Genomic DNA, 23994 nt, shown 5'->3' with positions numbered 1-23994 from the left:
CAATCTTTTAGATCCGTGCCTTTGCACGATGCGCGCGCGCGCCGCTAAAGTAACGTTGTGGAAAAGATGGAAAAAATTAATCAATCTCTTATGATTTCTGTGACCGAGTGGACATGAATATGAAACAGCTGCAAGTTGGGATGAAGAAAGGACCCCTGCCAGGACGGACACTTTTTTTTTTAGGCCAAGATGGGTCCTGATGGGGGTCATTTTGGTGCCGATGCCGATTGCTGATGCTGGACATCTAGCGGCGAATATTTTTTACTATTTTTTCCAGGTTCCGTGCTAGGATTTGAATGCCCAAGTGAAACGAGGCCACGTTGAAATGGAGAAACTGAGTCCAAGTCCCATGTACGTGGTGCCACCGCCTTGCTGGACTTGTAGGTAAGGTATGTAGCAGATGGACGATCGGATTTGTCAGGCCAGGGATGCGGCAAGGCATCTAATAGTACGAAATACATCAAATATTAGTTGGGTAATACAACACCAATGCCCCTCCTGCTGAAGGATTTACTCCGAGCTGCAGCTTCGTGTCTCGTATAATACATGTAGGACTAGGATTGGGTGCTACTTGAAACGGATCAACACCAACATGAACCTAACCAAAACCATTGGAAGTCTTCAGCAGAGAGCTTTAGGCACATGTACATGATGTATTGACGCATCTGTGCAACCTCGGCCGCCATGGACGCAGGACGCAGTGGTCAGATGAGGCCACTGATGCGTGTCTGTACTGTAGCCAGTCTGTATGTGCCTAATAGTGGTATGTACCTAGGTAAGGTACCTACCTAGTAGTATGTATGTACGAGTATGTACTTTTTGCTGCGCCAGTGAGTTGCATGCTGCGATGAGATGAGCTTCCTATCCTATCCATCCTATCCTATCTTAATAAAGGGCTCGGACTGGTGCTCCGCAAAGGCGACATGGTCAGCATTCCATCCAGTGGCCGTGGTTGGTGGTGTGGGAATGGAGACGGCGAGTAAGCCTGGCCTGCCCCTTGAATAAGACAATCGACCGAGATTCAGCCATCGATGCTTGATTCTCAGCGCCCTTACTGTGGTAGTACCAAACTGTAATATTGATGGCATTCTGTCGTAAGTGGATAGTTGACAGTGTTTAATGATCAATGCAGTCTCGTCTGTTCTCATTTTTTCTTTTCATCAAATGTTTCGCTCTGTTAGGTGACGCCGTGTGAAGCATTGACCTCTTACATGCATGCTTCGAGGATACCCTATGTGCAGTGCCTACTAGGTATTATGCAAGCATATGTGGCCAGCCAGTGACGAGCATACACATCACAAGCACACATGTTTACTTGGTCTGGCCTTGTACAGCTGTTAAGACACACGGGCGGTTGAAGCGGCAATGAACAATGAGCATTGAGAAAGAGGGGAGAAGGAGGCAATGCCGAGAGCAATATATTGTCTGGCACCTTTGGCCTGGAGTATGTATGGGGTAAAATGGCAAGTCTGGTGACCAACAATCAGCCCAGGTGCATATGGAGGTATGTGAGCGTTTTGCATGGAGGAGCACGCACATGTACCGTCAATACTATGCACCTGCACATACAGTACATACTAGAACTAGAAGCCCGATGAGGATGGACCATCAAAAGACATTGAGACATTGAACGGGGCGCAGTGGAACCCGATACACGAAAAGATTGAAGCCTCAGTGAGAAGCCGCCCGTCCACCATCGGGTTCTCCGTAACGTTAAAACGATGTTCAGGTTTCTAAGTCCTGCAAGGGCCTCCAGGGCGTCCCCCCTGCCGGGCGCTGGGCCAGTCAGGCGCCGCATCCGGCTGAGTAGCCGCTGGTGCTGTCTGCGTCTCAGTCCAGCAGTGCAGTGACAGTGACACAGTGCTGCCCCTAACGCCCTAACGCCTGACGCGCATGGGTCGTTGCGCTGTGTTAGCGAGCAGCGTATCTTGTGCCGTGCCTCCCCCCGTTTTTGCGCGGGGGCATGTGCGGGCATGTGCCAGATCGGTACCCAAACCGCTAAGACCGGCCCAGCAGGTTTGGCGCCATGGTCATGCTGATGATCCACCCTCACCTTCCGGGTACATTAGTCGCTTCGAGGGCCTTGTATCGGTACGTGTGTGTGCAATGCGGCACACTGCAACGCACCACCGCCTGGCCACCACCCGCAAGGTACAGTACGCCCGCTACGACTACGCTCAATGTACCTGTACCACCCCCGGGACGCCCAAAGTCGGTCGGTCTCAGGTAATTGAAGTCACCCACCCGCTGGAACTCTTTCGCCCTCCCGCTCACCTCCAGCTCTTCCTCAACTTGAGCAATCGACGACAACAACCAGGTCGAATCGTGCCTCCAGAGCCTCGCCTCTTTCCAACCCCGACCGATCCGACGCCAGAATCCAACTGCTGCGCGCTCTCCCCGGCTCTTGCCCGAACCCGAAAAGACACTACGGGGGCCCTGCCGAGCAGATCAGGAACCAGGGATTGTCTTGTCCCAATCCCTTTCTTAGGCGGTCGACACCTCGCATCCACCACTCCATTTCATCATCCCTTCGATAGTTCGGCACTGCTCCGTCATCCAGACCGCATCATCAGGGAGTCCAGCAACGCGCGACACGTCTTCCGGGGCTCTCATTCGCCCTAATACTCGTACTGTACCTACTCGTACACCGGCAGGCTTCCACTCGTTTTTGGTCTTCTGGACTTTGGACCCTTCTGGTCCGCTTCTCTCAGCAGACATTAGGAGGCTGACCCATGTCCTAAACTATCGGTATGCTCTTGTTCTGCTTTTGCTTCTGCCTCTGCTGCCAGTTTTCCATCACTTGCACTAGTAGTGTAATATTCCCTGCGTTCCCTTGACACTCTTCCCCTTTCAATATCTGCTTGGTAATATTGCACGGCCCTGGATTTGCGGTGCCAGTAATGCATCTTTCACTGCTTACACAGCAAACAACCCTATAATCATATCCAACACGCTTCATTCCCACCGACATCTCCTGCGAGCCGCGTACAAGCACGTATAAGCTGACATTCGCCTGGTGCCAGGCTAGACTAGGCCAGGGCCTTCTTTTTGCTTTCTCCATACATTCCGTCATTCGCCTTACACGTCCGAAACCTCCTTTCCCACTCTTATTTAGTCAAGCCTGTTGCAGTTTTGATTCCGACTTGGTAGCATACTACTCTTTTTGACCATTTTCCCGGGACGACGACTGCGACGCGACGCCTCTTGCTTAACTAGACGACCATGGCTGGCTACGGTAGACCGATGAGCTTTTCCGAGAGGAGAGGGAGCCTGCTGAGCGAAGAGCTGACGCTCAACACCAACAACTTGCTATTAAATCGAGTCGAAAAGCAACAGCGCCAGATGAGAGGGCCACCAACACCGAGCATGCCCACGCCGGCCGCCGACTTTGATCAGCAGCTGACGGGATCGGCTCCTGATCCGCCAACCCCAGCCGCGTCTCCAGGACCTGCGCACTGCCAGCCAGATTGGAGCGATGCCGCCGATGATGAAGATTTCTTCCTCGCCAAAGTTCGACACCACTTTCAGAACTGTTCTGGTCCTCAACGAACGAGGATCTTGGCCGATTTGTTGAATCTCTGTACCAGCCAGCAGCTCAGCTTTGTTCACCAATTTGTCAGCCCGTTGTTGAAGAAGGACCCATTTACCAGTCTTCCGGATGAGCTATGTTTACGGGTACGAACTTGCAGCTTGCAGCTTGCAGATACATCATTTTCCCTTTTCTCCTTGATCTCTCTCCGCTGACATTCTCTCAGATATTGTCATTCATTGATGATCCCAAAGTTCTTGCGCGAGCGTCGCAAGTGTCTAAGAGGTGGCGAGATCTTCTGAGCGACGACATGACGTGGAAGAACCTTTGCGAGAAACACGATTATGGTCGCCGCTTGTCAGAAGTGTCGCCCTCAGCTCCAATCATGACGACGAGATCCTCGGCCTACGCCATCGATATGGATAGCGAAATGTCCAGTAGCTTCCCGGGGGCCCTCCCCTTTACCTCACACGCCTCAAGTTCAATGAGCTATGACAGCAGGAGGCCCAAGATACGCTCCTACAAGTCCCACTTCAAGCAGAGATATCTGGTGGAGGCGGCTTGGCGGTCCGGCGGCACAAGCATCACCCGTAACATTACACAAGAAGGAGGCGTGGTTACGAGTTTGCATCTGACGCCAAAATACATCATTGTCGCTCTCGACAATGCAAAGATTCACGTCTTTGACACGGATGGCAACTCGCAGAGGACTTTGCAGGGCCATGTCATGGGAGTCTGGGCCATGGTACCTTGGGGAGACACTATGGTTAGCGGTGGCTGCGATAGAGACGTGCGCGTTTGGGATTTGAAGACTGGGTAAGTTTGAGACTGCGAATGCAGCTTCACGCTATGCTCTCCTTATGACGCTAACCTCGTGATAGCGCTTGTCTACATACGTTGCGAGGCCATACATCGACTGTTCGATGCCTGAAGATGGCCGATGCTAACACCGCCATCTCCGGTTCTCGAGACACCACTCTGCGTATCTGGGACATACGCACCGGTCTCTGCAAGAACGTCCTGGTTGGACACCAGTCTAGTGTACGGTGCCTAGAGATCAAGGGCGACATTGTAGTATCCGGTAGCTACGATACGTTTGCCAGAGTTTGGAGCATTTCAGAGGGCCGATGCCTGCAAACGCTGCAGGGACATTTTAGTCAGATCTATGCTATTGCGTTTGACGGCAAGAGGGTGGTGACTGGGAGTCTGGATACTAACGTTAGAGTCTGGGACCCCAAAACTGGGTAAGTTGCGATCGTCACATCAGTCGTCGTTTTAAGCTAGAAACTATTGCTAACTACATGTCTCTTACCGTCAACAGAGAATGCCTTGCCATTCTTCAGGGCCACACGTCTCTTGTCGGGCAGCTGCAGATGCGAGGTGATACTCTGGTGACTGGAGGCTCTGACGGCTCAGTCAGAGTGTGGTCTCTGGAGAAGATGTGCCCCATCCATCGCCTTGCTGCCCATGACAACAGCGTCACTAGCTTGCAATTCGACGACACACGCGTTGTCAGCGGAGGAAGCGACGGCAGAGTCAAGATTTGGGATCTCAAGACGGGCCACCTTGTGCGCGAACTGATTGCGCAAGGCGAGGCGGTTTGGCGGGTTGCTTTTGAAGAGGAAAAGTGTGTTGCTTTGGCTTTGAGGCAAGGCCGCACGGTCATGGAGGTGAGTTTACCCAAGGCCCCTTGAGCCTTGGTGAAATTGATACGAGAGCGCTAATTACTAATACCGGAACAGGTCTGGTCATTCTCTCCTCCAGAAGATGTGCTCTACGATCGCCCGTTCTCGCTTCAACAGCGCGTTCTTGAAGATGATCCTGACCGCCCGATGAGTGCTATGGCGTTTGACTACCGAGGTGGTGATGTGACAATGGCGGGCTTGAGCCGAGACGATTCATCTCAAGACATGCACATGGTGGATGCCGGTCCATCAACAGCTCCGCTTCAAGGGACGTTTTTCCGCGATGATTAATCGGCACAGCTTCTCCCAAAAAGTTTTGTTTTAATACGGCCTCAATCGCCGGCGCAATGATGGCTACGGTCTGCGACTTTTGCTGGGAGAAACAGAGATGACATGAGATGGGAATCACACAGGATTCATTAATGAGGCAAGGGCTAAGCTGATTGGAGCGGCTGGCTCGCCCTCTTTGGCTTTTTTATATACTTGGCGCGCGGTTTAGGCTATAGATCGCGGCGTGGATCTCGTGGGAGCATTATTTTTTTTATTTCAACGGCGTTGCTGCGTTGCTGCATCATTTGGTACTTCATGCATAGCTGGGGGGGAATTGCATCGCGTCAAAGGGCATGAAGTTTGGGATGTTTATCAGTTTGAAAACGACAGGGTCGTGGAGCTTTCCTTTATTGCTGAAGATTGGGTTTTTGTTTCCTTCTAGGATGAGCGCCAGCGACTCGGGATCATGGGCACTCAAGTATTGCTAGCGATAATACCAGTGAATATAGGATTAGGTAGAGGTAGATTCGATTCGACAGGGGGGAGAGGAGAGGAGCAGATCAGATGCCAGATTTGATAGCCTCTCGAGATTACCTTAGAATATGCATACCCGTCTATTTAATTAAGGTAGCTTTAGCCCGAGCCCCAGGAATAGGAATTGTCCGTTTCAGGCCAAGCTGAAGGTTCCGAGCCGATGGAGTGGATATTTTCCATGTGAGCCGTAGTCCAAGAGTATGATTGACGTCATGATTCCAGAGCGTCATTGTTGGTTTCGATGAGCATGGTGAATCTGTGTTTAATAATTGCGTCACGATGCCATATTTAAAATTTACTGCTCCGTACTGACATCAGCAATTGAATTGCCGTGTGAAAATATACATATATATCAAGGGCTGCCTAGTAGACAAAAGATTGCATTCATCTCCATTACTCAATTTCAACCTCACATCATCTACTTCCTTCTTCTACACCCAATTCATTCATCTACCGCTTTCATCATCTCATATCCAACATATTCAACATGATTTCCACAAGATCAGCCGCCAGACTATCACTGTCTCAGGGCAGAGCAGCTCTGCGAGCCCCAAAACGCCACCAAATTCGATTCCAGTCAACCTCGTCTACCTCCTCATCATCAACCACTGCCGCTTCCAATGGGTCATTTGGAGCCGGTGTTTTGGGCGGCGTGGCCGGAGCAGCGCTGTTCTACGGCATTTACTCTTTCACTCCAGCTGGACGAACAGCAAGCAAGTTGAATAAAACTGTGAAGGAAGCCGAGAAGAAATATCAAGAAGCTGCCAAGAAGCTGCAGGAAAACACTCCCAGCGCATCACAGGCAGTCGATTCCATCAAGCAGTTTGCCTACTCTTACGTGGGCTGGATACCTGGTGGCCGCGGCTACGTGGATGCGGCTTTCAAGGATTGGGAGACTGTGAGAAAGGAGCACGGCGACGAGGCGGATAAGCTGGTCAACGATGCGTACAAGCAGTTCCAGGAGATTTCCAAGTCGGGATTGAGCCTTGAGACAGCTTCACGGGCGTTTGAAGTCTTGGCGGACTTGGCGAGCAAGATTGCTAGTCTTGCTGGAGATGCCATCTCGGATGTTGTTGACAATCATCCGCAGTTGAAGGAGAAGCTTGGGGGCAACATTGATCAGCTGAAGCAGATGGGCGAGCAGTACGGCCCAGAGGCGAAGAAGCAGGTGGACGAGACGTGGCGGCAGGTCAAGGACATTTTTGCCGGCGGATTCAGCGCCTCGAGCCTGGCAAAGGCGCGGGAGCTCATTGATGAGAAGGTGAAGCAGGTGCAGAAGCTAGGAGACGAGGCCTGGAAGAAGGGCCTGGAAGAGGCCAAGCCGTATCTTGAGAAGAGCCCCAAGATTAAGGAACTACTAGAGAAGAATGGGGATGCTTTGAGAAAGGGAAACATTGGGGAATTGTTCGGCAAGGTGCGTGACGCGGCCAAGTCTGGGGACGTGGGTGACTTGGAGAGCTACATCAAGCAGGCCGCGCAGAAAGTTAGCGACAAGGCTGACGAAAGCGGATGGGGGTCGTTGAACAAGTATATGGACAAGGTGCCGCAGGGTAGCGAGATCTTGAGCAAGTTGGAGGAGATGGGACGGGTGGCGGAGGAGCATAAGGAGGAAGGGGAGCAGTTGCTGAAGGAGACGCTGGGGGATATCCAGAAGGTTCTTGAGGAGAAGGGACAGAAGGCGAAGAAGATTGCTGATTCTGCGAAGAAGGAGACAAAGTCAAAGAAGGAGTAGGTTGTGTATCGAGATCGGATTTGATGTGTACAATGTATAATAGAAGTTGGCCGGGATGATTAGCTTTTGGATCAAATGACCAGAATCGCAACCTAGATTGGGTTTCATCGGCCGATAAACCTTGTAAATATGAGCCATAAACAGTAAAAACTATAAGCCATTATAATTATCAATAAAGGTTCAGATCATGAGTGATGCCACGGCAACCTGAGGGCATACAACCGTGAATAAGATGTAACTGTACTTGGTCTACCACGCAAACTGCAGCCTCACTGCAGGTACCTCTCTAACAGTGTGATTCTGACCAAACCCGTGACAATTGCCATTTAGCCTGCTGATCCTCCGCGCAAGACAAAAGACGCACGTTGCGCATTCCTTGAACGAGACTGGATGCTTCATGTAGCCGAAATGTAACCACAGCTCAACCATGTTAATAATCTCTTTCTTTATCTCGTTGCATCTGCCGCTATCTTTTCATGTGAACTTGCGGCAGATCACGGCGGCGGCATTGTTCCGTTTGGTCGGATGATCCCATTTTCTGTGGGCAAAGCCAAAGCAGCTGCCGAAGGCCACACACCCCTATTTTCGTTGCTTTCCTTTTTCTCCTCACCGTGGTATATCTTGCCCATCTACTGTAGCATTCAGTGGCCGCTTCGGAAAGTTCCCTGTGGGCATGGCTGAATTATAAATAGGGTTGCCGTTCGTTGTTTTGTTGTGAGTGGGAAAAGGTTACGGACGTTTCCATGGCAGGCCCAAAACCTTGTTGGAGTCTGTTTATATAAAGAGGGAACGCTGGGCGCTTTCTCTATCCTGTTCAGCAATTTTCCAGAGATATAAACAAACAAACAAGCAAGGAGAGAATCATGTTGCTTACTTCGATGCTATTATTTGCGCCAGTGTTGGCGATGCCAACGAACAGACTAGTTCCTGAGCCGAAACAGGCTCAGCTTGGTCAAGACGACGGACTTTTATCAAAGCCCCTGAGTTTTACTCGGAATGGGACCTTTCAGATATCCATCTTTGAGGATCTTCATTTTGGCGAGAGTGAGTTGAGCTACATGATATGAGCGCAGATCCAGTTAAGCTAACGATGCTGCTAATAGATGCTTGGGATACTTGGGGCCCTCAACAGGATATTAACTCGGTGCAAGTCATCAACAAGGTGCTCGATCGAGAGTCTCCTGGACTTGTTGTCCTGAACGGCGACCTCATCACCGGAGAAAATGGGTTCCTGGAAAACAGCACTGTTTATATCGACCAGATTGTCCAGCCCTTTATTGAAAGACGCCTCACATGGGCATCCACATATGGGAATCATGATCACAGTTTCAACATCTCTGGCGAGGGCATCTTGAAGAGAGAGCAGCGTTGGCCAAACGCCCGAACAAGCAACATGGTTCCAGGACGAGATGCCGGTGTGTCCAACTATTATTTGCCGGTTTATGCTGCAGGGTGCAACGATCTGGATTGCACGCCTGAACTATTACTCTGGTTCTTTGACAGCCGCGGCGGATTCTACTTTCAGGAGCGCCATCCGGATGGAAGCCAAGTCGGCCAGCCAGACTGGGTTGATATCAGCGTCGTGAGATGGTTCGAGCAAACGAACCAGCAATTTGTGGCCAAGTTTGGACGAAACATACCGTCGTTGGCGTTTGTTCACATTCCGACTGAGGCATCACAGGCTCTACAGACGGAAGTTGGGCGAGACACTGTGAATCGGAATTACCAGCCTGGTATTAATGACGACTACCCAGTTGCTCAACAAGCACAAGGATGGTGTGCTGATGGACGCAACGATGGGACATGTTCCTACGGTGGGCAAGATATTCCTTTTATGAAGGCCATCGTTTCGACTCCAGGTCTCATGGCTGTCTTTTCAGGACACGATCATGGCGCTACCTGGTGTTACAAATGGGATCGACTCGTCCCAGGGATGACAGTGGCGGGCACAGGCGTCAACCTCTGCTTCGGACAGCATTCCGGATACGGAGGATATGGCAATTGGATCCGCGGATCTCGACAGGTCAGCGTGGACCTCAGGACTCTCCGTGATAACTGGGAGGCGAAGACGTGGATTAGGCTGGAGAGCGGCGATGTGGTGGGTTCGGTGTCGTTGAATGCGACGTATGGGAACGATTGGTATCCTGAGACTCCAAACAACCAGACATATTGTCCGACTTGCGATTACTCTGTCAAAACACCGGGGCCGGGGTCCTTTCAGAAGAAGGTTCGTCCTGTGCGCCGCCGGGTTTGAGTGTTGGGGGGAAGGGGGATTATCTTATGATTTGATTATTGTTGATTTTTTGTATAGAATGTATTGGATAGATATGACCTTTTTTGTTTTCTGTTATCCAAGTTCTGTTACAGTTTGACTTGATTTGTGTTCTCTGTCTACTGCTGCTGTATCTACAACTGTCGCTACTAGGTAATTTATATAGCTATCAAGATTTATTCTAGTATCTTCTACGATCAGTAGGCTCCTCTAGTTTCTACTTATCATCGATATGGTGTTAGATTTGAGATATGGGACTCTGGATAGCGGGCTTGTGGTGATGGCTGATGTTTCCCTAGGTACATTGATGAAGTCGAGTGAAGTTGTAATAACTAGTCCAATATCCCAGCGATCGGTTCAATAAAACTATGCCCCAGCGTGCAGTTCAGTAAGACTAATATACTTCATAGAAGCATTAAAAGTATCGGTAGTGTAAATGAAGAGGTATATACACTGATAAGTCATGCTCCTAAAGTTAAATCTCACAGAACGAAGTCAAGAAGCTGTGGTGGCGCATAGGATATCCCAATAGTCTTCAGTCTTATAGTTCAGTTATCTTTAAAGTCTTTTATCGCAATATTCCGAGTTGTTTGGGGCTTTTTTGGGTTTGTTTTGCTCTTCTATAAGTATGGGATATCGCCCGGCCTTCTATCCTGTTGTTTCTTCTCTTCTACAATTGCACACTTTCACAATATACTTGTTTGCATCCACTACGGTTTTATCAATATCAATCAGTACGAGGATTATCCAGAGGCTAGCTTTCACGCCAATTCAGTGTTCATCGTCTACTATTCAATAAGCAACAATGGCTCCACAAAGATTCCGTCGCCGGTTTGATCTTGCCGCGTATCCATTCCCTCGCCCGGTGGCGCCAGACACTTTGACGGAGCATATACGAAGAGCGAAACGTCAGCAGCATTCTTCAGTCAGAGAGTCTGTCCGTCGTGGGGTGTACTCTAGAGATCAGAAGTATACTCAGTACAAAGAGAATATTGGAGACGCAGAGTATACTCATGACAAAGGGTGTACCCAAGATGAAAAAGACATTCAAGTCGGAAAAAACACTCAAGTCGAAGAGTATACTGGAGACGACGAGTATACTGGAGTCGAACGACATACTGGAGACGAGGAACAAAATGAAAAAAATCGTCATGATCCAAGGGATGGTGAAGACGATGATGATAAAGAAGAAGAAGAGAATTTCTTCCAGGGCACATACGGACAGTACACGGTCTGGAATAATGATGACAAAAAAGTCGAACGTGGCCTGCGTGCGCCTCAGGCTGTCCCCATGGTCACGAAGCGCAAATTCTTGACTTGTACTCGCGCCGAAGCATTGGAAATGTACCATTCCATCGAGGAGTTATTCGAGGAAAGGTACGGGACTGCAGAGGTCCCGAAGGAAATCAGGAACAACTTCACAAAACTGGTCAGAGTTCTCCCACCGCACAAAAAGAGGCTGCTCAAATGGAATGTTGATTTCCACGGAATCCTGGACGTCGTTAAGTGGTTTAAGGATGTAGATCTAAAAGAGGATCTACAGGAATTCAGCTGGGAGGAAACGTATCAACTTCCCAGTCTGACTCCCGAGCAAATCCACGATACTTGGGAAGACTTGGATCACCTCGCATTTCACAGCCCGATGTACATGGCCAGTCGTATAGAGCTCAGGACTAGTGTGTTGAGGATGCTTTTCAATGAGCAGACGAGGCGGATCAAGGAGCTGGAGAAAGAGCTGGAGAAAGAGCTTGAGCGGAAGAATGCTGAGGCTGAAGTTGAGGAAGACTTGGGGACACCCAGCGAGAAGTCTACCATTAGGCAAGGGATGAGATCTCGTGTGAAGGGATTTGTGAAAAGGGTATTTTGCCGTCGTGGATAGATGGATAGATGGGGTATGATTAGATGAAGGATGTTTATGATTGCAGGTTTATAGTAATAATTGGGCATTAGATGGTATACATAAAATCGAGAATGGATATTTAGCAACCTGTCTCTCTCAATCAAGTGAATGTATAAGTGCATCATCTATTCTGCCACCCTGCCAAGCGAAGGACAGAAAACCCGAGACCGAGAAGATTTCGAACACCCACGTGGTAAATTGTACACCTGCTTTTAAGGTATCTGTTACTATAGCTATATTTCGCTAATACTTACTACTATATCTACATTTCTCTAGTAGCTACTATTATATTATAATTCTCTAGTAACTGCAGTTACATTAATATTTTCTCTGGGAAATGCTATCGTAGTTATATCGTAAAATTTAGGTGCTGGTTAAATACTGGGCATTTCCCTATAAAGCACCACTTAATGAGCCAGTCGAGTGCTTACATTACTGAATGAATGCACTCGTTCATTTTGCAATCTCGCTTTTTCTCACCTCCGCTTGCCTGTGTCTCTCACTTAAGTGAATGTGTAAGTGCATCAAATCCTCCCCAGAGCTACCCTGCACTACTGAATCTAGCCCCATTTGGTGGTGACATCGCATCACTGCCGCGTATCGATAAGCTCCCCCAGACATCCGCTCTCGCTTCCTCTCCCAACCGCAGCTCATCTTCTTTCTTACCTCTTCACCAGCTGGCCGCCGCTCATTCAATTTTGACACTCGAACCAGAAGAAAGAATTTGGAAACAAAATATATCATACTGCACCGCTATCGTCCGAACCTGCGGCCTCCAAAATGGCGGACCACGAGAACTCGAGCATCAAACACAGTGACCACCTGCTCTTGGTAAGCTCATCCCCATCCTCAATAGTCACTGCTCCTCATTTCAAAGCTTCCTCTGCCTCTGAATGATCCCCGATTGCTGATGCATCCATCTCTCTCCCAGGATCAACCCCTCTTACGTCTCCCCCACGAACTTCTCCGCAAGAACTTCCGCGCTGCACACTTCACCATCGAGAAGGACACCTCGTCGCTCAAGTCCCTCCTCAAAGAATCAGCGACCGCAGCCATCGCCGGCAAAGCCTCACAACAAGATGTGCTCAAGAATCTAGACTCCATGATTAGCCGTATGCGAGGCGTCAAGCGCAAGCTCGGTGCCTGTGCCGAGGAAGAAGGGCGTTTGCACGAGCAGACGGCGGCGCGGATCCAGCACCTTAATGAGCTGTACACGATGCAGAGCGTCGACGACGTAAAGTACGAGGCTTGGAGCAGGAAGCGGCTGGATCGATTGTTGACCGACTACCTTTTGAGACACGGCTACAACAACAGTGCGAAGGAGTTGGCGAGCGAGAAGGGCATGGAGAATCTTGTTGACGTCGAGACGTTTGTTGCCATGAGTCGGATTCGGGAGGCGTTGCTGAATCAGAGCGTTGTCGAGGCGTTGGCTTGGTGTACGGAGAATAAAAAGGAACTGCGCAAGATGGATGTAAGTCGTGCTGCGCTATCCATGCTTTTATTCCCCTGTTGATACATCCATATACTAACCAATGTGGCAGAGCAAGCTGGAATTCATGCTGCGAATGCAGCAATACATTGAGCTCATCCGCACACATTCAGACAACGAGGCTATTGCCCACGCCAGAAAATATCTCATGCCCTACTGGAAAACGTACCCTAAGGAGGTCAAGCAGGCATGCGGCCTTCTGGCCATCCCCCCAGACGGCACCACAACCGGCATCTACAGCGATCTGTACAAGGCCTCTCGCTGGAACGAGCTCGCCGACGTCTTCACAACTGCGCACAACAGCCTTCTCGCATTGCCGTCCGTGCCGCTGCTGCACGTTGCCCTGTCCTCGGGACTGTCGGCCCTCAAAACACCGGCCTGCCACTCGTCGAATCCAGACGACGCTTACAACGAGGCGGGATCTTCGACGCTAGGTCACGGCGTTTGTCCTATTTGCTCGACTGAGCTCAACGATTTGGCTCGGAATGTGCCTTATGCGCATCACACGAAGAGCCACGTTGAACATGACCTCTTCTTGCTTCCAAACGGCAGGGTGTATGGTAAAGAGCGTTTGGATGACTATGCCAGGAAGTCGGGCTTGCCGCCTAGCATGGTCAAGGATCCCATTACTGGGGAGGTTTTCTTTAACGAGCTGCTCAAGAAGGTGTTTATCACTTGAGTTTCTGTGCTGCTTTTGCTATTATTCTTTCACTTCGCGTGTGGATATGGAGACTGTTGTTTCTCCCTCCTTTTTGTTGACTTGGCATGATAGTTCTTGGGCATTAGGAAATGGTTAGTTGGTTTAATGGTTTTGTTTTTGGTTGGTACTTTCAGATTCACAGCATGGGCATTTTATTGCGGGATTGTACAACTGCTTCTTTTGCTTTCTTGTTTTATTCTTTAGCCAGGGTGTTGTGTTATTTTAAAGTATGACTTTTGAGTATTCTTGACAAGTCATTCAATAATCACCTCTTTTGCCATATCATGTTTCAACCGTGTGCCATAACATCTCGTCATCGTAAGGTCAATGAATAAAAAGGGGCAGACAAGAAAAGCAAAAAACGTTGAATTTCCTCCCTTGGCCCTCCAAAAGTACCATACAATACACAGAACACGCATACCATGTTCCTTGACCCAATCCCTTGAACAAAAAAGAAAAGCTCCCTCAATACATCCACCACACAAACAAGCCATCCCCACCATATCGCAAAAAGCAACACGGCGAATTCAACCCTCGCCAGTTTAGTTGTCTCTGTGTAACAGCATTTCGCCTCTTCCCATTCTTTTTGTTTTTTAATCCCCCTCCGTCTCTCCCTTGCAAGAAGTTCCAACTACATAATCATCAAGCAAAACCTCCATAGAAGGAAGGAGAAAAACTCCCCATCGCCACCCCGTTTTTTGTCATTTCAGTTTGCTCCCACCCTAAAATTCCATTTCCCCGTTCCCATTCCGAACTGTGTTAACATCAAGATGAATAAAAACCAGAGAATACAAGTGAGGTGTGGAGGGACGCAAAACCAGTAACGAGACAAGACATGAAAAACGAAAGCCGTTTTGCAAGGGTTACTAAGTAAGCCTGTCTAACGCCTCTGTCCACTTTCTGCTCTTCTTCTTCTTCCGCTTTTGCCTTCCGGGCTACAATAGTATAGTAGTGAAAGTCAAAAGCTTTTGGAGGACAGAAAAGAAGATTTGGAGAGTGAAAGGGAGATATAAAGAGCTGCTATAAGCACACAAAGACCCAAAAATAGGACCGATAGATATGTAAAAGCAAAGGGAAAAGAGAAAAAAAGAGGTCATCTTTCAATTATAGGATGACATATGCTCCCGGGCAGGACCCTATCTGCCGTTCCCTCCAAATGCAAAATTACCAAAAACGCCGCCTCCTCCACCGGGAGTCATGGGCCCCATATTGGGCAGGCCATTCGTGTTGTGGCTCTGAGCCGGAGTCGTCGCGAGATGCGCCGTGCCCGTGTTGGGAGTGCTGGGAGTGTTGCCGTTCTGATCGCCGCCCTGGCCCATCATTGACATGGGTATGCCGACGTCGGGGATGCCCAGACCCCAGACCTTGCCGAGGTGGTCGTCGGGAATCTCACCGTTGAATATTCTGTCGCGCATCTGGAAGAAGACCTTGCCGGTCAGCAGGGAATCCGAGCCAGCCTGGTGAGCAGACCCGATGCGCTTAACCTTGAGAGTTTCCGCAATATTCTCCAGGCCCGACTTGTGCTCAAACTTTTGCAGGATTTCAGTGGTGCCAGGGTCGGTGGGGGTGAGCATCCCATTGTTGTGAAGCTTGATGGCAAACTTCATCAGGTGCTTCACGTCATATGTCATGGGGAAATACAGCTTCATCTTGTGGTCAAAGTCCACCTCATCGTTTGGAAGAGGGGTGCAAATGAGCAGCTTTGTGAGATAGCCAAAGTCGTAGCCACCGTGGAAGGATATCCATCGGACGTTATCGAAGCATACCAGACCCGACGGTATTAATAAAGAGGCAAATTGGTGAGGGTCGATACCGTCGCGCTCCAGGAGGTTAAAGTCGATGCCGGCCTGCTGGAGAGACTCGATCGACTTCTCGTTGTACATGTCGTCTTTTAGAGAGAATTTGAAGTTGAACTGCCACGAGTACGGAAATGGGCCCCCGTTAAGATGCCGCCTGGCTGCCGCACTGAGTCCCAGCTCAGGACCCGGTCGTGCTGGTGGTGTCTCGCCGTCTTCGTTGAACAGCGTGATGCCGATTTGGATGACTTTGAGCATATCCACGTTGGTCCGTAGACACTGGTAATGGTAATCACTCTTCCCTCTGAAACCACCCATGGGCCTTGCTACAACGCCAGGAAATTCCGTGTCCTTTTTTTCGGTTACCACCCCACTCGGTCAGCGGGATTGATCCTCCATAAAGAAAAAGAGTAAAAAGAAGGGCAAAAATCATCATCAATGGCAACAATGGGCTCGCAACGCCTCAAACAAGACAAGACTCACCATGGCTACATAAGGGTACTTGTCAATGATGTCTCTTAGCACGGCCATCTCCTCCTCGAGGTTGTGTTTCCAGACTTCGCGTATCCGGCCCTTATTAGTCGGCTGCGTCCGCAATGTGGGATGGTCCATCAAGGCATTGTGCTGCACCTGGCCGCCATGCTGCGGCTGCTGGAGGGTTGCCCCTGGCCCATGCGCAAACCCCATCCTTGCGCTCTGGCTGCCAAAGCCCGTGTCGGGGAAGGCAGCGCCGCCATTGAGGGCTGCGGCGTTGAACGAGTTGATGTTATTCGGCGTGAAGGGGTTCAACTGGGCATTGGCATTGAGATACTGGTTGCCCAGAGGCCCTCCCTGTGGCTGGCCGTGAGAGGGGAAGCCGGGCTGGTGGAAAGGCGCGCCGACGCCGGGCCCGCCGCCGAAGGCCCGGAGCTGGGGTGGCATGAGATGAGGTGCTGTGTGTTGCGGATACTGATGATGAAAGGGTTCAGGGTCGACGGGGCCAGCGTAGTAGCCCTGCCGAGGATTGGGAGGCGGGTAGCTGTTGTATCGTCGAAGGCGGCCGCCGCGTCGTCGAAAATTGCTGTTGGAGCGCTGTTGTTGCGGAGTGGACTCGGGCTGTCTCTAACGTGACGAAGGGGGGGAATATCTTGAATTTCCACGGCCTCTTCGGGCTTGCATTGGGCACGAGGGGCTGGGCGCAACAATGGCCTCTAGTAGGCGGCAGCGGCTCTCAGCTCTCGGTTCTGCGGCGAGGCTCGTGACTCGGGTGCTGTGGTCGAGACAGCAGACGTCGTCGCGGGGCGGTTGATATCAAATAGTGTTGAGTAACAGATAATTGCAGTGTACTGAACAGGGCTTTCCTCCACCTGCAGCTCTCTCTTCCTCGCTCTCTGTTTTTTTGGTCGTTTTTCGTCTTTTGCCTGTGCGCACACCTGGCTGATTAGTCCGTAACAAAATACTCGTGCGGTTGATTAACGCTCTGTGGATGTTGCAGAGGGGAAGATGTTTATCAAGATAAAAGAACACGATCGCTGGTGTTTCGTTCTGGAGGAGGTGACGGAAGCGAAAGCCCATCCTAATAGCCGGAGATGGCCCGTGCACCATATGCCGCCCAGCAGCCACCATTTTCTCGGCCACCGCATTATTCCGGCCCCAGCTAGCATCTTGGCCCAGCTGCGGAACTTCCAATCGAGCCATCCAAGCGGCGTGTCGAGATCAGATCAGATTGCGGGCACCCTCAATTGACATCATGCTGGCGACAAGGTACGGCGACGATGTCTTCAGCTGATGCTGCTTGTCTAGTTACTGAATGGCTAACCATTGCGCCCCCGACAGAGCACTCCGAGCGGCCCACGGGCCCAAGCCCAACATCACCGGCTTCAACATGCGAGCCCTCAAAGAGGCCACTGGTCAGCCCCGATACGACCCTTGGGAGAGAGCGTTGGTCTACCCCTTTCAAATTCCCCTCTGGAAAACTCCTCCGATTACAAACAAGAGAGAGAGAATGCCAGAGAGCAAGAACATGGACGAGTGAAAGCTAACCGGGGACATCATCACACAGCGAGGCATGGCGATACAAGGGCACCTTTTCCAGATGGAACCGATTCAGGAGCGGCTTCCCCGGCTTGGGAATCGCGTCTGTTGCATTCGCCGGATACTGCGCCTACGAGTACCTCTTCCTCAATGACGAACACCACGGCGAGGGACATGGCGAGGGGCACCACTAGAGCGTTTTTTTGCGAGCGAGGGCAGTCAGGAGGTGTGAGGAGGGGTTTTTGAGAAGAGGGACTTGTGCGTGCGAGAGAAAGAGAGAGGAAATGTATATACATCTCTCAAAAGAGAAAAAAACTCTGGCCTGGTCTTTTGGCGGGCAAAAATGGTTCCAACACAAATCAATATAAACTCTATTTAGAACATGGTGTAGCGAAAGAAACTATGCGAAAAACAACACAATGTGAGGTATATGCCTAGCTGCACAATAAGATGACATTCCTTTTTCCAAGCGAAGAAACAAATTGTAGTGGGCTTGATTGCCCAAACACATCAATGGATATCACTATGTACATTTGGAGCATGAACCCCTTCCTCTTTGAATAAAAAAAAAAAAAGATAAATGTTTGAATTCAATCATGTTTCCTATCATAATTCTACGTCTCTCATATAAACGCTAGTTTTCATTCTTTGCTTCCGGGATATGCTCCGCAGCTGGAGCTCCCTCTTTTTTTTTGAGAGCTCATCCCAGCTGACATGCCTCTACCGTATACCGCGTAGGATGAACGAAGGGAAAAGGGGAGAGAAAAAAATATCAAGGGATTAACAAAAAGAAAGTCGAGAAAAAAAAAAAAGAAATATGTCATCATAAAAAAAAAAGGTCCGACTCCAAATTTCATGCCAGAACATTGTTGATAACACCGGCTATTTGTGAAAAAACACCCAGACATGCCAAAAACTCAGATATGCAAGAGGTCATGTTATTGCCCGACGCCGTTGACAACGTCCAGGACTTCTTCGACGGCGGCCTCCAGGTCGCCGACCCTCTCCTTGAGGGTCTTGTTCTCGGCTTTCAGGAGGCCCACTGTGTCCCAGGCGATGCTGGCATCTTGGCCCTGGCAATTGCGGCACCCGTTGATGTCCTTGTTGGGGTCGCCAGAGATGCCCTTGAACAGCTTCTGGAACGTGGACATTTGCGGCGGCTGAGAGTTCCGGAGTGGCCGAGGGGCTGCGGATCCTCCAAAGGTCGATGTCCTTGAGAGCGGGATGGGCGCCGCAGGACTGTCTACATCGGATATGATGCTTAGCGCCGTGTTGGTAGGGCTGCGAGGTCGAGAGAAGATGCTGGCAGCTTCGACGCTATCCTCATCCGTCTCGAAACTAAAATCGGTCTTGGAGGTCTCACCGCTGCGCCTCCATCCTCGTTTGCGTTGATCGTCTTCGACGCATAGGTCTTCTGATATCGATCCTTCAGATGGCGTCAGGAACTTGTCTCTGGCGTTTGCACGCTCTTCCATCCTCAGTCTCTTCTCCTTGTTCAGCTCTTCCATCAGCGCCTGCATCACATTCTCAGTGTCGGCCAGCTTCTGAGCCATGCCCTCCAGTTGCATCTTGAGATGCCGTGTTCTGGTGTCGGCTTCGGCCTTTTCGTCATCCATCGCCTCCTTTTCAGCCATCAGCTCCTGGATCGTCATACTCTGGCGGTGGTAGGCGGTTTGGAATTTCTTCAGCAGGCCGGTCGCCGTCTGTTGCAGGTTCATAAAAGCTGATGGCGAGAAAGCCTGTCCATCGGGGGGGCTGCCCTTGGGAAAGAGAGACGTTTCGATGTTGAGGTTGAGGAGCTCGTCGTTGTGCGCCACCACGGTGGGCGCAGGGGCGAGAACCTTCATAGCCGGCATCCTAGAAGTGATAAAGGAGAGGGCAGAGTTACGGGCGGGCGAAGAGGCGGTATTGGGCCTGTTGTAGTCGTTTTGGTTCGACGCGCGTCTATCCTGACCGACTTCTCCAAATGAAGTGCGACGCGTCGCAAGAGACGAATTGGGGACTTGAGAATGCGAAGAGGGCGTTGAGGGTACTGTTGACGACGTTTCGGGGCTTTGCCCAACTGCTAAAGGAATGTTGCTAGTAGTGGTGGTTGCGAATTCTGATCTCGACCTCGAATGGCCTCTGGGAAGCTTGGTATTGTGCCTCGGCTTCAGAAACGGCGGCAAGTCGGGACGTCCAGCGTTGTTGTCTTGATAGGAGATGCTAGTAGATTGACGGAGAGGAGATTGATGTTTCGGAGGAGAAGCTGGTCCCACATTGAGCAGGGCGTCTCTTCGGTCGACGGAGAGGCGAGGATTGGGACGAGGCGTCGGGGTCGCACGAGGTGTTGATGGGGAATCCAGGGCCAAGCTTAAGCTCGGTGAGAGAGGAGGAGTCTGAGTCTGCTCATACCCCTGGCCGGGGGTTGCAGTCGAGCTGCCCATTGCACTTTGTCTGGCGCGGTGTAGAAAAGTAGTGGAGTGGAGAAGTGGACGGAATATTGGACCAGACCAGCAACCAGCCCCCCCAGTATATTTCGCGATCGCTACCGATGCTAGACGCCACAGCGGCCTTGTTTCTATTCGTTGGAAGGATTTTTTTTGGTTTCTTTCGCTGTAATTTTGATTCGATGCAAGAGCTGGATTGAGAAGAAGATGTTCTCTTCTCTCGTCACGACCTGGGAAGAGAAAAACAAGCTTCAGTCAAGGGTTTAGGGGAGCTCTGGACGATGGAAACCTCAAGGAACCGGGAAACGTGACCCCGATTTTTCTTGCGGTCCCTTTGAATCCGAGAGTCGGCGCAAGTTTCGACGTCGATCCCGTTTCCGCGACTTATTCGCTCTTTGGACAACGACGGGCTCCACCGGGGCGCAATTCAGAGTGGAAAGCGACCGAGCAGAAGCAACGTGTGCGTGCAAACGGATGCAGCGTGTACCTGAATGTATGCGGTATGCAAACCTATGCAGACGTACAAGCAGAGCTGCAGGTCGGCTGCAAGCGCATGCACAGGATGCTGTGAACGGTGTAGCGGTCACGCACAACTCGACTCATGCAGCAAGACTCCAGTCAAGACGTCCGGGGGGCACCTTGTCTTTTTCTCTTGTCCGTCAGCCCAACGGGTCCGTTGTCCTCGCGACCAAAACAGAGTCTGTTTCTGTTTCACTGAGGCGAGACTGCGGGAATGTCTCTGCGTAAGGCACTTGGCAAACTGTATGTCTCAGATGCGTGGGAGCGACGGCATGTGAGAGGCCCAGCTGGAATGCTGATACACTGGACGTCAGCTCTGGGCGGCCCACTGAAACGGGCAGCTCGAGGCTAGACTTGCAATCAGATGTCAAGCCTTGCGAAGCTAGTTCGGCGTACCTGCGAGCACGAAGCGTGCGGGATGGAGCATGCAGTTTGGGCTCCCCAGATTTGTGCGTTGTCTGTCTGTCACTCGCTGGTTGTGCTGGGTCGGGGGATCCGCAACGCAGGCGGGCTCTGGTTATGGCAAGTCGGTGAAGCTATGTAATGTCCCTGGCCTAGGCAGCGAGGAAACAAGCAGGCAAAGCGGATGCAGTCAGCAGCGAGAAAAGCAAGGCAAAGCGAGACAAAAAACAAAATGATGGATAGCACAAGCACTGGTATGCAAGAGTTGATGTGGATGTGGATGTGCAGCGTGGACGTGAGGGGAAAAGGAAAAAAGAAAGTTGCAGATTGTGATAGATAGCAGGGACAGGGCAGTCACATTTTGATCTGTTCTCTGTTTCCTGCAGGCCAATTACAGCTACAGCAGGCATCGCAACGTGGCGGCCTTGCTGCGCTGCATGCAAAGAGATCCGCGCCAAAGTATATGTGCTCCGTATCCGTAGAGATAGAGAACCACTGGCCACTAAATGAAGCGCTTCTGATGTGCCTTGTTCCTTGTTCTGCATCTCGAGCCCATCGTGTGCCTGTGCCAGTCCAAGGGTGGTGGGGGGTCCCATCCAACCATCTTCAGCTGCCGGCGATTCCAGCCAGTCCGGAGCAGCAGCCAGCCAGTGCGTCGGGCTCACTAAAGTTCACTAACGTCGCTAAAGATTCAACTTGCATTGGGGTCGAACCATGTGTAGCGGGCTCACTCAGCTCTGTCAGCCACTCTTCTCGATTTCCATGTCGTTGCAAAGTAGAGTGGCTGGGACTTCTATGGGCGACGGATGTCATTGAACTCATACGAGTACGATGCTCATTATCGAAGCTGACATTCAGTTGCCGCTTAATAAGGCTAGACGTCATGTTGAGAGTCTATCGATAGGTACCTTGGCTAGGAAAATGACAGGCGCCACAGCAACGCATTCTCTACTAACAACATATGGAGAACCCCACGATGGCTACAAAATATCAGTAATGATTCAACATGTAACCTAAATATATAGACAATAAAGTATATGATGAATGATCAAGCGCTGCTAATATGCAGATAGCACGTGCATTTGCACCATGGATTTGGATGAGGAATCTCGGTTGTTGAGCTTCCAGGTTGCATATATCGGTGCCATCTATAGCATTTCCACAAGCTATTTTTTTGAAATAAAGAATCAACAGCCATTTTTACCCATCCTGTTGGAACCAAAGAGTATTTCTTTCCTCTCTCCAAAAATGCCGTCTCTCGGCTCCAAGGTCACAGCTTCTCTGAGGCAGGTACGTGCTGTCATCGTTTGTATAAGGTACCAAACCATTTTCAATATCAAACTCCTTGTACTTACATCCACGCTTCTCGCCAACTTAGATCCAAGACCATCATATCCAACAAAGAGAACGTCTCTAATAATTGTCATTCTCATCAAAGCTCCACTCGTTAACATCGCCATCACGATCACCCATGATATACAAATCACTACAACAGCAACTTCTACAAACACACTCTTTTACACCCAAACACACCTCATATCCTCCTCTTTATTATCACCTTCTCCTCCGCGATGCCTCGAGTTAAACCAAGACAAGCATCACAGGCATTACAAGCATCACAAGCTTCAATCCGCTTCCACTCCTTCTCAAACACCCTCCTCGCCTACCTCGTCCCCATATGGTCCCTCCTCAACCTCACCCTCACCCTCCTCTCCACAGCCGCCTGGATCGCCGCCCGCACCCGCATCCTCACGGGCCCCTGCAAAAACTCCTCCTACGGCCAGAGCGGCGGCTGCGACTTCACCCGCTGGGGCCTCTACTTCTTCGTCGCCGCCTGCGCCTCCATCAGCACCTTCACGGCCTCCTTCATGGCCCTCACATCCATCCTCAGGCCAAAACCTTCCGCCCTCGATCCCATATGGGTCTTTCGGGGAGTCTTCTTCACGCTTATTCCGCTCATGACAATTACTTGGATCGGATGGAGCACGCCCGACAAGCCGACTGGGATTCTCAAGTTTCCTCGCGGGTTTGACGACGATGTCGCGACGCACTCTTTTCAGAAGCCGCTGAGAGGAATTGGGGGCGGCTTTATTTTCGAGGTCATGGACCCGTGGAGGGAGACATTGCCAGCTTTTATACTGCTTCACATCAACTTGTAAGTGTATACTTGTATTTACTATCCTACGAAGGGAATGACTACTAATCCTGTTAGGTTCATTGGTGCTTTACTCGCCGGATATTCCACCGCCGTCTGCCACCCGATTGCACCTCCTAATACTCTTGCTCATGCTTGTAAAGATCGAGGGTCTAAGGGCCTTGTTTTTCTCCCGATTGCATAATTCAGATCAGAGGCATAGGATAGGGAAAAGAAGAGGAAATACGGATAATCCTTGTTACACTAGATTGTTGGTGCGTTGTGAGTACAGGTAGTCTGGGTGCACTGACGGGTGCTTATGCAGGTTGTTCGCTGGTGTTCGGATGGCTTCATTGGGGCTCGTGTTAGGCTACGCACGTACATTGTTACCGGTAGTCTGATAATTAGAATCTTCAGCACGCAATCCATCATGAGTTGTCCATTGCTCGCGAGTAATTGCAAACTGAATCATCCATTGTTAGGTTGGTAGTCGTATTCGTATGCCAAGGCCGGACAGCGTCAAACAACTAGGTACCTAGTAGGTGCTAAAGCCCTTCGATTATTGCCTCCTCGGTAGTAAAAAAGATCCG

At 50.5% G+C, this 23994-nt stretch overlaps 9 protein-coding genes across 9 annotated transcripts; 7 read left to right on the top strand and 2 right to left on the bottom strand.

The window, feature by feature from the left end:
• Nucleotides 1–3222: 3222 nt before the first annotated feature.
• On the top strand, nucleotides 3223–5505 carry T069G_08258 (WD domain, g-beta repeat domain-containing protein; the record flags this gene model as incomplete). The annotated part of the gene is made up of 5 exons (XM_056175468.1): nucleotides 3223–3675; nucleotides 3756–4345; nucleotides 4411–4773; nucleotides 4851–5199; nucleotides 5272–5505. The coding sequence occupies 5 exons, from the start codon at nucleotides 3223–3225 to the stop codon at nucleotides 5503–5505; spliced, it is 1989 nt and encodes a 662-aa protein (XP_056026417.1).
• Nucleotides 5506–6505: 1000 nt separating this feature from the next.
• T069G_08257 (uncharacterized protein) lies at nucleotides 6506–7750 on the top strand (the record flags this gene model as incomplete). Its single annotated transcript, XM_056175467.1, has 1 exon — nucleotides 6506–7750. The coding sequence occupies one exon, from the start codon at nucleotides 6506–6508 to the stop codon at nucleotides 7748–7750; it is 1245 nt and encodes a 414-aa protein (XP_056026416.1).
• An 863-nt stretch (nucleotides 7751–8613) lies between these two features.
• Nucleotides 8614–10004, top strand: T069G_08256 (calcineurin-like phosphoesterase domain-containing protein; the record flags this gene model as incomplete). The annotated part of the gene is made up of 2 exons (XM_056175466.1): nucleotides 8614–8794; nucleotides 8854–10004. 2 exons carry the CDS (start codon nucleotides 8614–8616, stop codon nucleotides 10002–10004), a joined length of 1332 nt encoding a protein of 443 aa, XP_056026415.1.
• Nucleotides 10005–10827: 823 nt separating this feature from the next.
• T069G_08255 (uncharacterized protein) lies at nucleotides 10828–11901 on the top strand (the record flags this gene model as incomplete). The annotated part of the gene is made up of 1 exon (XM_056175465.1): nucleotides 10828–11901. The coding sequence occupies one exon, from the start codon at nucleotides 10828–10830 to the stop codon at nucleotides 11899–11901; it is 1074 nt and encodes a 357-aa protein (XP_056026414.1).
• Nucleotides 11902–12702: 801 nt separating this feature from the next.
• T069G_08254 (uncharacterized protein) lies at nucleotides 12703–14090 on the top strand (the record flags this gene model as incomplete). Its single annotated transcript, XM_056175464.1, has 3 exons — nucleotides 12703–12753; nucleotides 12854–13393; nucleotides 13464–14090. 3 exons carry the CDS (start codon nucleotides 12703–12705, stop codon nucleotides 14088–14090), a joined length of 1218 nt encoding a protein of 405 aa, XP_056026413.1.
• A 1157-nt stretch (nucleotides 14091–15247) lies between these two features.
• Nucleotides 15248–16828, bottom strand: T069G_08253 (CAF1 family ribonuclease domain-containing protein; the record flags this gene model as incomplete). Its single annotated transcript, XM_056175463.1, has 3 exons — nucleotides 15248–16258; nucleotides 16391–16717; nucleotides 16790–16828. 3 exons carry the CDS (start codon nucleotides 16826–16828, stop codon nucleotides 15248–15250), a joined length of 1377 nt encoding a protein of 458 aa, XP_056026412.1.
• Nucleotides 16829–17636: 808 nt separating this feature from the next.
• T069G_08252 (NADH-ubiquinone oxidoreductase b12 subunit family domain-containing protein) lies at nucleotides 17637–18114 on the top strand (the record flags this gene model as incomplete). Its single annotated transcript, XM_056175462.1, has 3 exons — nucleotides 17637–17650; nucleotides 17723–17827; nucleotides 17949–18114. The coding sequence occupies 3 exons, from the start codon at nucleotides 17637–17639 to the stop codon at nucleotides 18112–18114; spliced, it is 285 nt and encodes a 94-aa protein (XP_056026411.1).
• A 744-nt stretch (nucleotides 18115–18858) lies between these two features.
• Nucleotides 18859–20346, bottom strand: T069G_08251 (uncharacterized protein; the record flags this gene model as incomplete). The annotated part of the gene is made up of 1 exon (XM_056175461.1): nucleotides 18859–20346. One exon carries the CDS (start codon nucleotides 20344–20346, stop codon nucleotides 18859–18861), a length of 1488 nt encoding a protein of 495 aa, XP_056026410.1.
• Nucleotides 20347–22841: 2495 nt separating this feature from the next.
• On the top strand, nucleotides 22842–23609 carry T069G_08250 (uncharacterized protein; the record flags this gene model as incomplete). The annotated part of the gene is made up of 2 exons (XM_056175460.1): nucleotides 22842–23425; nucleotides 23483–23609. The coding sequence occupies 2 exons, from the start codon at nucleotides 22842–22844 to the stop codon at nucleotides 23607–23609; spliced, it is 711 nt and encodes a 236-aa protein (XP_056026409.1).
• Nucleotides 23610–23994: the final 385 nt, after the last annotated feature.

This window comes from Trichoderma breve, chromosome 5, assembly GCF_028502605.1.
Source record: "Trichoderma breve strain T069 chromosome 5, whole genome shotgun sequence".
NCBI classification, from domain to species: domain Eukaryota; kingdom Fungi; phylum Ascomycota; class Sordariomycetes; order Hypocreales; family Hypocreaceae; genus Trichoderma; species Trichoderma breve.
This window is presented reverse-complemented; position numbering and strand designations above follow the sequence as displayed.